General features: G+C 41.0%; 1 protein-coding gene across 1 annotated transcript in view; it reads right to left on the reverse strand.

Annotated features, from left to right (window-relative positions):
* Nucleotides 1-15,493, reverse strand: part of CACNA2D3 (calcium voltage-gated channel auxiliary subunit alpha2delta 3) — a 1,008,438-nt gene that overhangs the window by 789,916 nt on the left and 203,029 nt on the right. The window contains exon 3 of the mRNA XM_027835883.1: nucleotides 15,121-15,237. Coding sequence (XP_027691684.1) covers nucleotides 15,121-15,237 — 117 coding nt within the window. The remainder of the gene's footprint in view (nucleotides 1-15,120; nucleotides 15,238-15,493) is intronic.

Consider the following 15,493-nt stretch of genomic DNA (forward strand, 5'->3'; position numbering starts at 1 on the left):
AGGAAGGAAGGAAGGAAGGAAGGAAGGAAGGAAGGAAGGAAGGAAGGAAGGAAGGAAGGAAGGAAGGAAGCCAAACCAACTAACAAACCTAAAATTCCCATTCCTACTTAAAAATACTAAATATGCATATAATATTGCTGAAAACATTTTATTTGTTGCCAGCAATTTGTACAAGGATAGTTGGGGCTTTTTATATTATTATTATTATGGCTTTATTCTACCATTTGCAGCTATTTAGGGTGACACTTGGTTGATTCACCATAATTTCCTTCCACCCACAAACCTTTTAAGATTTTTTTCCCTCTAGCAGTAGGATAAATTAAGTGGCATTATTTTTCCCACCTAGTCAGGTGTTTAAACAACAGCACAGCCTGTTTAAAATCTTACAAATCAGAATTCTGAGCTATACATCTTCAGGGAACATGCCCATGCTGGCTTTTCCCCTGCCATTCAGCTCAGGGGAGGTGCCATGGGTTCATTTTCCTTGCATGCACATATCTAGCCATTCTAATTACAGAGGGTAAAGCTGGAGAGCACCGCCATGCCCTAGTGGTGTCAGCACACGGACTGGAGTGCACTGATGGGATATAATTACTATTTGGGTTAAGGGCAGGAAACTGCTTAGTAATTTTATATGGCAGCCTCCGCGGCCATTAGCCTTTCTTCTTTAGACTGCTTGGTCCACTGCAGCCTCAATGAAAGTGACAGGAAATCATTTGAAATGGAATAAAAAGAGTGGAGGCTAAAATACACAATGAAAATAGGAAACAAGATCAAAAATGACATTTTGCTTGGCTAAAAAGCTAATCTTTCTTTTTTTCTTTTTCTTTCCTTTTTTTTTTTTTTTTTTTTTTTTTTTTTTTACTATATACAACACAAAGTAGTTTCACTTGAGGTATGGAAAATAGGAGAAATCAGTCATTTGGGTGAGAGAAAAAGCAACAGAAGACATGTTGTCCTGATTGAGAGCAATGATCTGGACCATCCGGTCCAATGTTAAGGTATAATTTAATGCTTTACATCCAACAGTGGTATTATCCCTCCTTGTCCTCATTGTCACCAGTGAGGGAAGTGATAAATATCCCAGAATTCCCTTCCACCCTATGTTCCAGAATTCGTATTCCTGTATATGACATTCATCTACCACTTCACTTCCTTACTTATGCACAGCCTTGCCGCCACACCTCCAACACATGCCCTCCACACAGCTGCTTCTTGGCACCCCGGCTCCCTTAAAGGAGGCACCAAGTTCCACTTCCTAAATGAGATGGGTCGCAATCATCCTAATTGTTCATGTTTCCTCCTCCCAAGAAAAAAATAGTGTTTTTCCTTTGTTTTTTTGCATTTGCTTACCTATGTATATGTTGTTTCTTTTAGATAGAATACACGCTTCTTGGAGGGGAGAACCACTTTCTCTAGGCGCCCCAGGGCCTAGCATGTTTGTGGAATGTTTGTTGAATCATTATTCATTAATTGATACAATCTATTAGAGGCAATGGATTCCACTGTTTCCCTTCTGCTGTGCAAAGAAAATAATCTCCTATAAGTATTAAGAAATAAAGCCTACTTCTAAAATCACAGAATGTAAAATTAAAGTTGGAAAGGAACTCAGAAGACTTTAAGTCCAATACCCCCTACCCCACTCTCACAGAGGAGGATACTGAGGCCCAGAGAGAAGTGGTATGACTTGGCCAAGCTCTCACAGGTAAGAAGAGACCGATCAGGATTTGAACCCATGGCTTCTGCCTCCAAATCCTAACTAGAGGCAACATGCTGCCTCCAGGATATATGTTACAAGACATATTGCTAAGATAAGATAGAAAGGAAAGGAAAGAACATCTTATTTGGGGGGAAATTTGAGCCATGGGGACAACAAGTGCAAATTGATGGGGTCTGGGGTTAGAGGGGGATTAATAATTTTAATTATCCCATTATTAGAGATCAACTATAAAATGTTCAATTTAAAAAGTATTTATTCAGTGGCTACACTCTGCCGGGCACTGTGCCTGGCACTAAAGATACAAAGACAGTAATGAAACAGTCTCTGCCTTCCAGGAGCTCAGCATTCTCCTGAGGGGTCATAACATGCACATGGAGAAATAAATACAAAATAGGAGAAAAGAGGAAAAATATGTGACATCAGGAAAGGCCTCATGATGGAGGAAGCAACAGGATTATGCTCTGAATGAAGCCAGAGATTCACCAAGGAAACAGTGAGGAGGGAATGTATTGCAAGCGCGGGATATGTCATTGGTGGAGTTGGCTGCATAGGGTGTGACAACATGCATGAACATCAGGGGCAGGGAAAAATAATAATCTAATTTCTAAAATATCTTAAATAGCCCCTTCCCTTATTCCCAACCCAAGGTAATTTTTACCACCTTCTGAATTCCTATGGCATTTCTCATCCATAATCTTTGTTTGGTGTTTTTCTTATGTTGCCTTATATTATAATTTGTCTTTTGCATATACAATCATACCCTGAATCACTTAGAGTTGTCTGATGATTTCTCACAATAACATATAACCAACCTCTACTTTACAATTACCAGACTCCACTTGTCCTCATGATTTAGGTTTCTGCTTTATCAGTCCATCATCCCCCTCCCCAAAATCTTAATATCCTGAAGGAAAATAGCACAATAGTTATTTTGTTGTGTTATAAAATGATACCTCTAATCTATAATTATGTAAATATAGTATCCATAACATTATTTTAGAATTCCTTTCTATCCATAAGGATGGTACAAATTTTATAAGTCAACTATATACTATAAATCAACCCTAAACTGTATCTAAAATGAAAGGTTTCTGGGAATAACATAGTCCTCCCATTTTACTTTTGGAATAGTAGTCCCATCTGTCTTTGAGTTGCTCTTCCCCATGGCACGAGCAAAGAAGCAAGTCGATACATATAAAAGTTGCAAACAGAAAGGCTTTGATCAGTCATTCCATTCCATTTTCAGTATTAAAAATAAATGCTTTGAAAAGCAAGACAGTACAAAGGACCAAGACAACTGCACAGAGCTAAGCAATGTAATATGGGAGAAGCCCATTACCAGAGTTGGCTTGAATTCAATGTAAGGCTTTAGCCTTATAGACTTCAGCAAAATTCAAGATTGGTCAATGAAAAGGGGATCATGAAAACCTTGAAAGCAGAGACAGTTTTTGTCTTTCCTTGTATCTCCAGCACTTAACACACTGCCTGACCCATAGGATGTGTTTAATAAATGTTTTCTGACTTGATTTGACTTTCATGTGTCAAAAAAGCATTCCATATCTTAGCAGGGGTTTGAGGTTTGGATCAATTAAATTTGATATGACAAGGCCATCAAAGATAATGAACTTTCCCCAGAACATTGACTGCCTCAAAACCTTTGTTCCTAACCACATAGAAGATTCTAATAGGAATCTGGGAAGTGTAATTGGCTGCTCACCATAAGTAAGGATGGGGTCCCTCACTGAGGGATTCCCACCTCTTAACTAGGAAGAGTTGCCAAACAGGAAATGCTAGGCTCCTCTCACCTTTTCTCAAAGAGGTAATAAAACTCAAGGCCAAGACCCTGAGGGAGTCAAGGAGGACAGAGCTCTGCCATCCCCAGACTAAGATCTCTACCATTTATGAAACAGCACGGTAATGCTCCAAATGAAAAATAAAAACACTGGAATACCCCTTGCAAGAAAAAGCACAGTCACACACAGCCAAGCCAGAAACTGGCAGTGACTGGGATTTCAGTCGCTCATCAACAATCAAGAGTATGGAGTCCCATGGATACATCCTTTTATCAGAGCCACTGCACCCTGTGAAGCTCTAGCTCAATATATGAATGCCCTGTCTGGTCCAGCTATGCAGCTGCCAACCAGATGACCAAGTGACCCATCTAGTCGCTTTCCAGGTGAGGAGCCTATGAAATGGCTGAAAGATTGGCATGTCTAAGCTCTACAGCAGCCGAGCCAGATAAGGAGCCACTTCTCAATCTAAGAAGCAGGGCCCTGCTAGGACCCAGGCCAGACAAACACTGCAGTGATTAATTTATTACACTAGACCCCACACCATGCTTTGACCTTCAAGAGGTATCTCCAGAGAAAGAAAAGTGCAGTTCTAGAGCTCTGAGTTGTCTTGGCCAATGTTCCCTAAACATGTGCACCACAATTGCATTGTACTCCCCAAAATGGAATCTTTGTGCATTTGTGATAAAGTGAATCAAATGGACCCTGTGTGCATTTGTGATAAAGTAAATCGAAGGTTTTGAGGATATTGCTTAGCAAGTATTACTTCGCCATGCCTTTTGAGTAAATGACTTTTCTAATAGCTAACTGAATCTAATGGCTGATTGTTATTAGAAAGCACACTAACGGGGGTCCCTGAGCAACACTGTTAGTAGAATAACTCACCATGGAGCAACTCTATAGAACTTGAAGTAGCAGCTGTTTCTCCAGGGACCCAGCTTGCTAGTGACTATGCAATTTGGGGTGCTACATTAGTATATATTTTGAGATCAGCTAAGTTTCAAAGAGAGTTGGATAATGAATAGGATCCTGAGTCAAGAATACCTGAATTCGAGTCTAACCTCTGACACATGCCAATTATATAACCCAGGATGCATAATTTAAACAAACTCTTGGTACCCCAAACAACTTTCTAAATCTATAAATTACAGAAAAGGTGCTAATCTGCATTGGTATTATAAACTCCTCTATGGTAATTCTTTCACAGGTAAATTCACAGGTCTATGAAAAAAAAAACCATGAAATGCTAACATGGGACAATGTGGTGCTATGGTGAAGAAAGCACAGGATTTGGAGTCACTAGACCTGGTTTTAGATCCTAACTCTGCTGAGCAAGATCTTGAGTATAATTCTTAATATAAAGAATTAAGGAACATAAAGCTGGCTCCCGCTTGACCCAGTGACCTTCACCATTCCATGGCATATATCTTTTGTAGAAAAGCATTATCAGATGTAGCTGATTTGTTAGGATAGAGGTTTAGCAGGACCAAACTTACCTTTGATGATAATGGATTTATAGAAAAGAAAAAAAACAGAGAAAGAGAAAAAGAGAAAGATGAGACAGAGAGGCAAACTGTGAGGGAGGGGGCACATCTGAAATTCTAAGCAGTTGTCCCATTTTTCTCTCTGAAAATGGAGCTTGCAGAGTCAAAGAAGCCGTTCCAAACATGGCAAGGACATTAGAATTTGGGGATTGTCCTCTGAGGGCCTAAACATTTTAAAGGGAACTTCAGTGTAATGTGGGGTCAATTCTGTGAATACCACAAAGCTGCTACATCTGTTTTTAACACTGCACTATGATCCAAAACATTTTCACCAAAGGTTTGCAGATTTCATATAATCTCTGGGTGGCCAGGCTGAGCTCCTGCTTTGTAAATTGTTTCTGCTTTGTGGTTTCAGGGCCATATTTTCTTATGTGTGAGAGATATATCTACATCTATGTATATGCATCAATCCATCAACACAAGTGCAATTAAGCACCTACTATGTGCCAGGTCTACAGTGTGCTAGCTGTTATTTGGTTAAAGACATAAACAAGATTATCTCTGATCTCTAGGAGTTTACCTGTAAATAGGTAGGTAGGTAAGTAGGTAGATGTACAAAAAGGTATAAATCTATGCATTTTAAGATGTCCAAAGAGGACACTGAGACCATGTGGTGCACCACTAGAGAAAAGTGGGATGTCTTTACTGTTCTTGTGTGCATATATGGATTCTTTGAAAGTTGAGTTTGCCCTGTATCAATGAAACAACCTTTGGAATTCCAAGGAAATGGAAATCAATGCAGACACACACTTGAGAATCAAAAGGTGTGCTCAGTGCAGAGAACAGTAGTAGTTCATGGTGGAAAATCACAAATAGTCCTAGCACAGCACAGTGGAAATACCACAGGATTCAGAATCCAATGTTGTGGGTTCCAATACTGCCTCTGAGCCTTCTGTGACCCTGGGCAAGTCACTTCACTCTAGACCTCACTTCCTTTATCGACAGAATGAGGAGGTTGAATTGGATAAGGTCAAAAGTTCCTTCCAGATCCAAATGTATGGTCCTATGAGCTTCAAAATGTCAGGTTCCAATCAAGAACCAATGGCTCAACTGTCAGTCAACTCTTCCATGAAGCCATTTCTCCTCCCCCAGGTGCTAGTTTTGGACATGCCTATATATGCACAAGGCATTTCTGCCTATTTGAATATAAGCTACTTGGTGACAAGAGTCCATTTCACACCTGGGTTTTCTATCCATTTTCTCATTTGAGGCCTACAACAACCTTGTGAAGTTGGTAGCTAGTGCAGCTGTTATCCCCATTTTATAGCTAAGGAAAGTAAGGCTTAGGTGATTTGCTCCTAGCCACAAAGCTAGTCATTATCAGAGGCAGTTCTTTTTGACTCCAACTGCATCATTCTAACCCCCATCTTACATTCCTAACCCCAGAACCATGTTCTTGTATATATCTCCATGCATCTCCATAAGCAGTATGCTGGAGTCTCTGCATAATGTCATATGGAATATACACAAAGACAACCTGGTTAGTAGCATTTTCTAGTTTTTGCAAGGATTGGTGTAAATCTCATCTGTGTTGGAGCAAAAATCCATTTTTTGTGATGGTAAATGTTTATTAAATGCAAATAGTAATAGTCGTCACCTAGGACAAATGTCTTCTTGCCTGTGGAATTTCATGATAAAAGGCTTTAGAGGCCCAGCTTCTCCTGATAAAGCCCAATTGGTGAACCCATGCGTAAAAACCCTGAAATTGAATTACTGTACAATCGCCATTTCTTTCCCCAGGACTGCTGGGATGGGAATCAGTTTCACAATGAACAGCAGGTAGCCAGAGGAGGAAAAAATAAAAATCCCAGCCTCTTTTCGACTTTCACATGAAATGAGGATTTTTCTTTCTAAGTGAATCTTCTTTCAAAAGTGTCCAATTTATCACTTCATCAATGCAAATTGGAAAGTCAATAGGAGGGGGTTAAGTTTATTTACCTTTAGAAACCTTAAATCACTTCTAAATGCATTAAATACTGAATCCAAAGTTTGCTAATACTATTCTCCTGTTATTAAGATGGAAAGTTTCCAGGAAAAGAAGAGAAAGTGAGGCCTGGGGGCAGACACAGGATTTGGTCGCAGGGATGCAAATATGGCTTTTGATGGGAAACTGTGAGTAAGTCACTTGTGGGCCTTAATTTCCTCATTTGTAAAGTCAATGATCTCCAAGGTGGCTTCTTGCTCTAACTCCATGATTCTGTGATAAACTGGCAGGCTGCCCAGACAAAGGCAATTAGAATGACTCTGAGGAAAATGGTAACCAGGTCCTACAAGGATTGGGTGAGGGATTTGGGGATGTTTAGGAAGAGAAGACTCAGGGAGCGACCTGAACCCCTGAAAGGAAAGGACATACCAGACTGCAAGTATTTGAAGGGCTGGCATATGGAAGGAGAATTAGCCTTGTCCTGCTTGGCCCTGAAGGCACAGCTCAAATTTCAAGGAGCAAATGTAGGCTAAACACCAGCAATGATATTTGGGGTCTGGTCTGGGTTCCCACCAGGATCCTCTCTGGAGGGGCCTACCCCTCTCTCAAGAGCACCAAGCAAAGGGGAGATCTGCCCTGGTCAGGAAGGTTGCAAAATGGCTCTTTTTCAAGGAAAATTTTGGTTACATGGCTACTGGGGTCCCTTCTGATTTGGACAATTTGTGATTCTCTTAAGCATAACTTTCTCTTGAACATACTTTTTTATATATTTTCAGCTTATTTCAGGGGGAAAAAAGTCACAGAAACTTTTCAGTTGTGAAGAAACAGGCAAGCTGGGTGGCAAGACCTGGATTTGAATCATCCTCTCAGGCTCTTTCCCTAGGGCAAGTCATTCAACATATGTCTGCCTCAGTTATCTTACTGGTAAAATGGGCTAATAGCAGCATAGAAGGACCTGGCATGCTATGGTGCATAGGGTCATGAAGAGTCTGACAAGACTGAAGGACACCAGACCTCCAAGGGTTGTTGTGAGGATGCTTTAAGACAATGCAGGTGAAGTGCTTTGCAAACCTTAAGTCCTTTAAAAATGCAAGTTGTTATTATGACAACTATTACCCCCACCTCCAAAAGTGACAGCACATTCTTGAAATCAACTCCCTCCTTTCCACCCCAAAGAGTAATTAAGTTTGAAAGAGATTTAAACAATGAGATGGATGATAGATGTCAGCATCTAATTAATGACCTTGCCCTGACCATGGCCTTGTCAAGGAGGGAAAAGGCAAATTAGCTGCTGATGCATCCTACTCACTCCTGGGCTCTGGAAGGCAATCCCAAATTGGTAAGGTGGTTGGATGACCTTGAGACAATCCATTCTGAGCCAATCAACTCAACTGAACAAGCCTTTATTAAGTGTCTACTGCAGGCAGGGCCCTGTGTTAAAGGCTGAGACAAGCTGGAAAATAGAGGGGATACCTAATTAGATGTGTCTTAATCTCACAATTCAGGTCAGATTTTTTCTTCTGTATTGGTCAATCTACTTATTTATTAGATCTAGCTTTGCTGTTGTAGCAGCTATGGTGCATAGTGGATAGAGTTTTAGACCTCTAGTCAGGAAGACTTGAGTTCAAATCTGGCCTCAGACACTTACTAGCTGTGTGACATTGGGGAAGTCACTTAACCTCTGTTTGCCTCAATTTCCTTGTCTGTAAAATCAGGATAACGATAGCACCTACCTTCTAGGGTTGTTGTGACGATCAAATGAGATAATATTAGCATAGTGCCTAGCATACAATAGGCATTATATAAATGTAAGCTATCATTATTAATATTATTATTAAGAATATTATTTTTGCAAAATGTTCTATATATGTTAACTATTTTGATCCTCACAACACCCCTGAAATATAGGTTCTATTATTCTCCCCAATTGACAGATGAAGAAACTGTGGCAGGGAGAGATTCTTGCCCTGGGTGTCACAGATAGCAAATGTCTGTGGCAGGATTCAGGTATTTTGGGAGACTTTTTGGGGCCCGTTCCATCACCTCATAATATCTTCCTCATTTCACGTTCCAGCCAAACTGAACCACCTACTAGTCCCTGAGCTCAATGCTCCATCTCGTGGCTCTGGACTGTACAGGCAATCCCCAAGGAGCGATAGCACTCCTCATCTCTGCCTCTCCAAAGCCCTTATCTCTGTGAGCCAACCCAGCTGAACAGGCAGAGTGTGCTGAGGGAGACCCAGGAAGCAGCATGTGCCTAGCAAGTTACACCACCATCACCACCGTCTTTCTCAAACCCAAAGGGAAACAATTAGGAACCCTGAGCCCAAAAGTCTCGGGAATAACTGTTTCCCCACCAGCAGACCTGCTTCCAGCCCAGCCCCTGTACGCATCATTAAGGGGAGAGGCCATTGTAGAGAAGAGGCTGGCTTTCCTCATCACCACCAACTACTAACCAACTACCAACAGGGAGATGAGCACAAGAGCCCCAGGAATGGCAGCACCCCCTTCTCACCCTGCACCCCACCCCCGAGACCACCATTGCTGCTTCCAACCCAGCCCTCCCAGCTGCATCTGGGAAGACGATTCCTGTGGAAATGGGGCCAGCCAACAAACACATGGGCCAGGTAAGCTAGCACAGCTGTGAGGGAAAAGGAGGGGGAGGGACAGAGGGAAAGGAAGAGACAGAGAGAGGGAGGGCAGAGAGGGCCAAGGGAGAGCATGTAATAGCTAAGACAAACCAACATTACCACTTTGACCACCACCTCCGTTTCATTTGTCTTTGTGGCCCAAAGCTTAGCACAGTGTTTGCCATAATGAAAGCACAGAACAATATTTGCGGAATTAAATTGAAAGTTCTCCCTCATCCTCAGAATCTTTATCAATCACTCAATCAGCAAAAATTTGTTAAGCACTCCCTCTGGGGCAGGCACTGTGCCAAGTGCAGAGAATACAAACCCTAGCAGAAAAAAAAAAGATAATCCCTGCCCTCAAGGAGTTTATATTCTAAAGAGGAAAGAGAACACTTAGAAGAAAGCTGAATAGGGAGAGGTTACAGAAGGAGTGGGGGGAACAAGTTAGAAAAAGTCTGAGGTCAGAAGCTGGTAATCTGCTATTGTTCTCTTGTGCACATTTGTTTCCCCTCTGTAGAAGAGAAGCGCCTTCTGGGCAAGGACTGTTGGTCTTTGGATCTCTAGAGCTTAGCACCTTGCCTATACAGCAGGCATTTAGTGAATGTTTTCTGAATTGTTGCAGACCATTCTCTCTGGGTCAAACAAAACATGAAAAACATCATTTGAAAGTCTAACGAACACTGATTCAATTTTCTTTTCATATGGAGGAATTTCAAAATTAGATAAAGTACCTAGTCAAATAAATTGAGGGCTCCAACAGTTTAAGTATGCTATAAGGATGATTTCAGAAAAATCTGAAAAGACTTACATGAACTGATGCAAAGTGAACAGGACCAGGAGAACACTATATAGAGTAACAGCAATATTGTTCAATGTTGAATGACTTAGATCTTCTCAGCAATACAATGATCTAAGACAATCCCAAAGGACTAATGATGAAGCATGCTATCTTCCTTCAGAGAAAGAACTGATATTGTTTGAATACATGCTGAAGCACACTATTTTTTACTTTCATTTTTTTTCTTTTATTAGTCTTCTTGTATAAAATGACTAATATGGAAATGGCCTACATAATTGCACATGTATAACCTATATCTGATTGCTTACCATCTAAGGGAAGGGGAGGGAAGGGAGGGAAAGATAGAGAGAATTTGGAACTCAAAACTTTAAATAAAAATGTTAAAAAAAATTTAAAATCACATCTGCAATCTTTCATTGCACAGTCTTTATAAACAGAAACAAACAGCAACCTCATTGCCTGTGTCCCAGTTAAGGTTAGTTAAAAATATGATAAGGCAAACCTCAGAAAAAGGAATCAAACAATTATCTGGACCATTGACAGCATTAAAAATACACAGGAAATATTAGTTAAGGTACGTCCCCCATGACAACACCATTATGTTAATGGAAATTATTAGAGCTCAGGCTATTTGCAATTTGTCAACTTGAAAAATGAAGTCGCCCCTCGTCCATTACCATCCAGATGACAAAGGTTATGTAATGACCCCGGCACTTTAGGCTTCCCATTTACTGTCAACATCTGACAGCAGGGAAAGAGGTCTTTCTGTGATAGGATAATTATAGGCTGAAGAGTAATTCAAATAGTGGGTGAGGATGAGAGAATCACTCTGAATCAACTAATCACTGGGCAAAGGGATGAAGGGAAAAAAAAAAAACAGGAAATCAAGCTTGAGCAAAAGAGAATAAAGCCCAACCCTGATTAACAGGCAGGAAAGAGCAGGGATGTTTGGGTGTTGTTTTTTGAAAGGACCTTACAAAATGACTCTTTTTTTTTTTTTTAAGCCTGATCATAGACTTCACAGATGAACAATTCTTTGTTACTGAAGCTCCCTGGATTGTTCCCATGCGGGCTGCTCATTCTTTGGAATATTTCACATGCATAGGTAGAAATGTTAATAACCTACCAGAGGGACCCAATTTTCCTTAACCATGCCATCAGTCATGGAAGCAGGTATTTTCCTCGGGGCACTTGGGGTGAATGTACATCAAGTAAGGATCTTGTCTCATACAAATATGTGGGTCTTTGAGAGGGATATTGTAAAAGGAACACTGGCTTTAGAATCAAAGGTACTGGGTTCAAATTCTAATGGAATGAATAAAGTATTTATTAAGCACTTACTATATACAAAACACTGTGTCAAGTTCTAGGGATACAAACAGAAATAGTCCCACGCTCTAGGAATTCACATTCTAATGAGGGAGACACGTTTCAGCTGCAAGTCTGATGGAGGATCCCATGGCCCTTAGGGCACAGCAGCAAGGTAGATGTCAATGACTCTTCCTTAATGCCATTTGCATGGATAAAATCCTACCCATTTCTGATGCTGAACCATCAGATGGTGCCAAAGACTTAGCTAGTGGATCACTGGGTGTCCCTGAGCAAGTGGCTTTTTTACGAGGCTTCACTTCTCTTATCTGTAAAGCAAAGGGGGGTGGACTGGGTGACTTCTGAAGTCCCTAGTTCTACAATGTATAAGGCCAGATGGAAGTATTTTAAGGGTGGACACAGCTAACTCAAGTAAATGACCAACCAATCCAGTCTGACATTTGAGCTGAATATCCTTCACCATGGGTGGCAGGGGGGAAAGGGCCCTGCTGCTGTCTCTAACATAATTTGAACTAAGCCTCACAGTCTTTGGGTGTACCCAGAACTATGCCAAGAGGGGTTTTTAAAGCTTCTGGCACTTGTGCCCATTTAAGGAGTATATTTTTATAGGAGGAAAACTGGTGATTTTTCTTTCTCCCTCCACCCCAAGTCAAACAAGCATCTAAACAGACCTTCCAGAAGTCCCCTAATAGCTTTCTAAGTGACCACAGGTCTGGTAACTGTTTCCAATGGGTCTGTACAGCTCACAGTGTGAACTAAGCACAATTCCAACCATATAGCTGCTTCCAAACAAAACTCTGACTTGCTTTGGTGATTTTTTTCCCCCTTAAAGAGCTTAAGAAAAGCAAAACCCATCTACCAAAGTATCAGAGGGATTGGGTACATTAGCTTTCCCAACACCAACATCTGTTCTCAGAATTCCATAGGCAGTATTTTAGAAAATGGGCTTCATGAAACTCTGGCTGACTCCATCCTGGGGCCATTTTGGATCCAAGAAATGAGTTTTATTTTATTCTCCTAGAGCCACGTAGCATCTATCACCAGGCAAAACTCTTTGGACCTAGCTCACAGATTCATCCAGAAAAAAAAAGGAGGTTTCTGTAATTGGCATCCTAAATCTATTAAACCCACCCCCTGCTCACTCTAGCCCCCAACCAAAGGGCATCTTTTTGATTGAAAGGTCCCAAAACAACAAAGGTCTGTCCTAAGGTTCACAAGTTGTTCTCCCTTTCCTATTTTCAAATCTTTATTCTAACCCTAACTCTAACTTCTCTTTTAATTAATTTAATTAGGGACTCTGTTACTTCAGTGTCCAGAATGCAGATGCCCATACAATCTGCAAAAGGTTGTCGGAGCTATGAAGATTTTTACAACAAAAATCCATTACTGTTTTCATCAAAAAGACCCCTCTTCTAAATAAAAAAAAACTAATATTTGATTGTGAGGCAAAAATATCAGAAGTTATTAGTTTTAACTGGGCAGCAGAAAAAGCTTGTGACCCGAAACCCATAACTTGGACTATAGCAATGTGGTGCAGCAGAAGGCATGCCAGATATAAAGTCAATGGCCCAAGGTTTGATTCCTAACTTTGTACCTCTTCCCTATATGAATTGAACAAGTCATTACATATCACTGGACCTCCATCTACTCACTTGTAAAATGAAAGGGTTGAATGAGATGATCTCGAGGTCATGCCAACTCTAAGCCTGTCAATCCATGGAGGAAGGAAGGAAGGCTCTGGTTGGAGGGCCATAAAGATGATTATTGCTTGTGAGCAATGAGAGGCTGGTCTACCAAGAAAAAGCAGAGGAGAGAGCCTTGGAAGAGAGGACAGGATGGCAGTCACTGGGGATTTCCTTCTAGGACAAGAAGGAGGAAGGAGTGGGCTGCAAGTTTTTATACCCACAACCACCCAGAAACTGACACCCTCCCCTCCTTTTCCTTGTTTTAGTCAGGGTCTATTACTCCTTTGGAATTCTCCACTCCAGAAGAGAGCCTTCATGGCCCCATATTTGTTAAGCTTCTAGCCTGAGCTACTTAAAGTGTGACCAGCGGCCACAGTGGAAAGCTCTCCACAAAACAAAGGAACAACAACAAAACTTCCCTTTTGTCACTGGAAAGGGAAATGATGGTTCTTGGGATCATTCACCTCGTGTTTCTGTACAACTCTAAACTTTACTCACTAGAGCCCTACTAAAAAATACGGCAATGGGTTAGACGGTAGGAGGAGCCTCCCACCAAGCTTTGTCTAGGAATGAATTCTAGCTTGTTTCATGTCCTTTTTGTGTGGCCAAATACATTCTTTCCAATACTGTGTTCATGACACATCTTGTGATCATGGGTTTAGAGTTGGAGTTCATTTACAGATGAGGAAAATGAAGTCCAGGAAGGAAGATTGAGTCAATTAACCAAACTCACAAGGGACATAAGTAACAGAAACAAAATTAAAACCCAGGTCCTATGACTTCTAAACTAGGACTTTTTTTTTCTACCTTTGTTCCCTTTGACTGCGAAATGTTACAGTAGGGGGAAAACATTGGCAAGAGAGCTAAAGTCAGTCCTCAGTCAATGAGCATTTATTAAACACTTACCATGTGCTTATTGGAGGATCTGGGTTCTAATTTGTTCTCTTCCACTTCTTCCTTGTATAACCCTAGGCAAATCATTTCACGGTTCTCTGCCTCAGTTTCCTCATCTGTCCTGACCTTTGACCTTCCTTCCAGCTCTGGCTCTGTGACTTTATGTAAACCTAATGCATTTTCCATTTCTGTTATTCTGCTTCTTGCTTGGGTTGAGTTCAAGCTCCTGGCACTCCTGACATCTTCTATCATGTTTGAGAACAAAAAACAGTTTTTCAGCCCCGCCCTCGAGTTCAGGCCTCTATGTGAGCACCCAAAATGAGCAAATAATAAAAACCGCCCATGTCTTTCATATTTTAAGATTCTCAACATGCTTTCCTTCTAACAATGCTGAGGCAGCTAAAGCATTATTATCCCTGATTTACAGATGAGACTTGGAAAAAGACCTACTTGGGCTGACATTCCCAGCCTTGACCCTTTCTAGTTGTGATGTCTGTCCAGGCACTTTCCTTTTCTGAGCCTCAGTTTTCTCATGTGTATGTGTTAGAATCAGCCTGAACAGGTTAGGGAGCTGATTGTTAAGATTCTTTGTTTGTTGACTGCCTCTCGACTAAAGAGAATGATGGACAAAATGTTAATAATGCAGGCTAAACTGAAAAGTGTGTCATGTGTATTTTCCTGAAGAGCTGGTTATTAAATGTTTACCAGCAGCACACCTCTGTTCATGACTCTTACCTGAGCAGTGAGAAAGGAGGAAACCACATAAAAACCCCAAAGAGAAGGCCGAGGCCCAGATACTCACCCTGACGGCTTCGGACTTCTTATGGAACATCTCCTCCATGTTCTTTGCCAGCTTTTTCACCAGCTGGAGGCCATCGATTTCTTCTATTGCAACATCCTTCTCATACTCTTTGTATTTCTGCAAGGAAGGTAAAGGGTGTTAAAGTCAAGGGGCAAGAACCTGTCTGGTATCACTTTAAAAAGTTTTAACTTAACAAGCAAACCATCTACTTTTATGAAACTCACTTTGAAACAAGATTATTTTTTTCTCATTGGATTCAACCTGTGATTTCATTAGTGAAGGGGAACTCAAGGTGTGGAAACTTTCTCCACCAATAAAAACCTGATACTGTAAAAAGAGGAGTGAGCCCAGAAACAGCCGGCCTGGTTCAGAA

This window comes from Vombatus ursinus, unplaced genomic scaffold (genome assembly GCF_900497805.2).
Source record: "Vombatus ursinus unplaced genomic scaffold, bare-nosed wombat genome assembly UNPS02014817.1, whole genome shotgun sequence".
NCBI lineage: Eukaryota > Metazoa > Chordata > Mammalia > Diprotodontia > Vombatidae > Vombatus > Vombatus ursinus.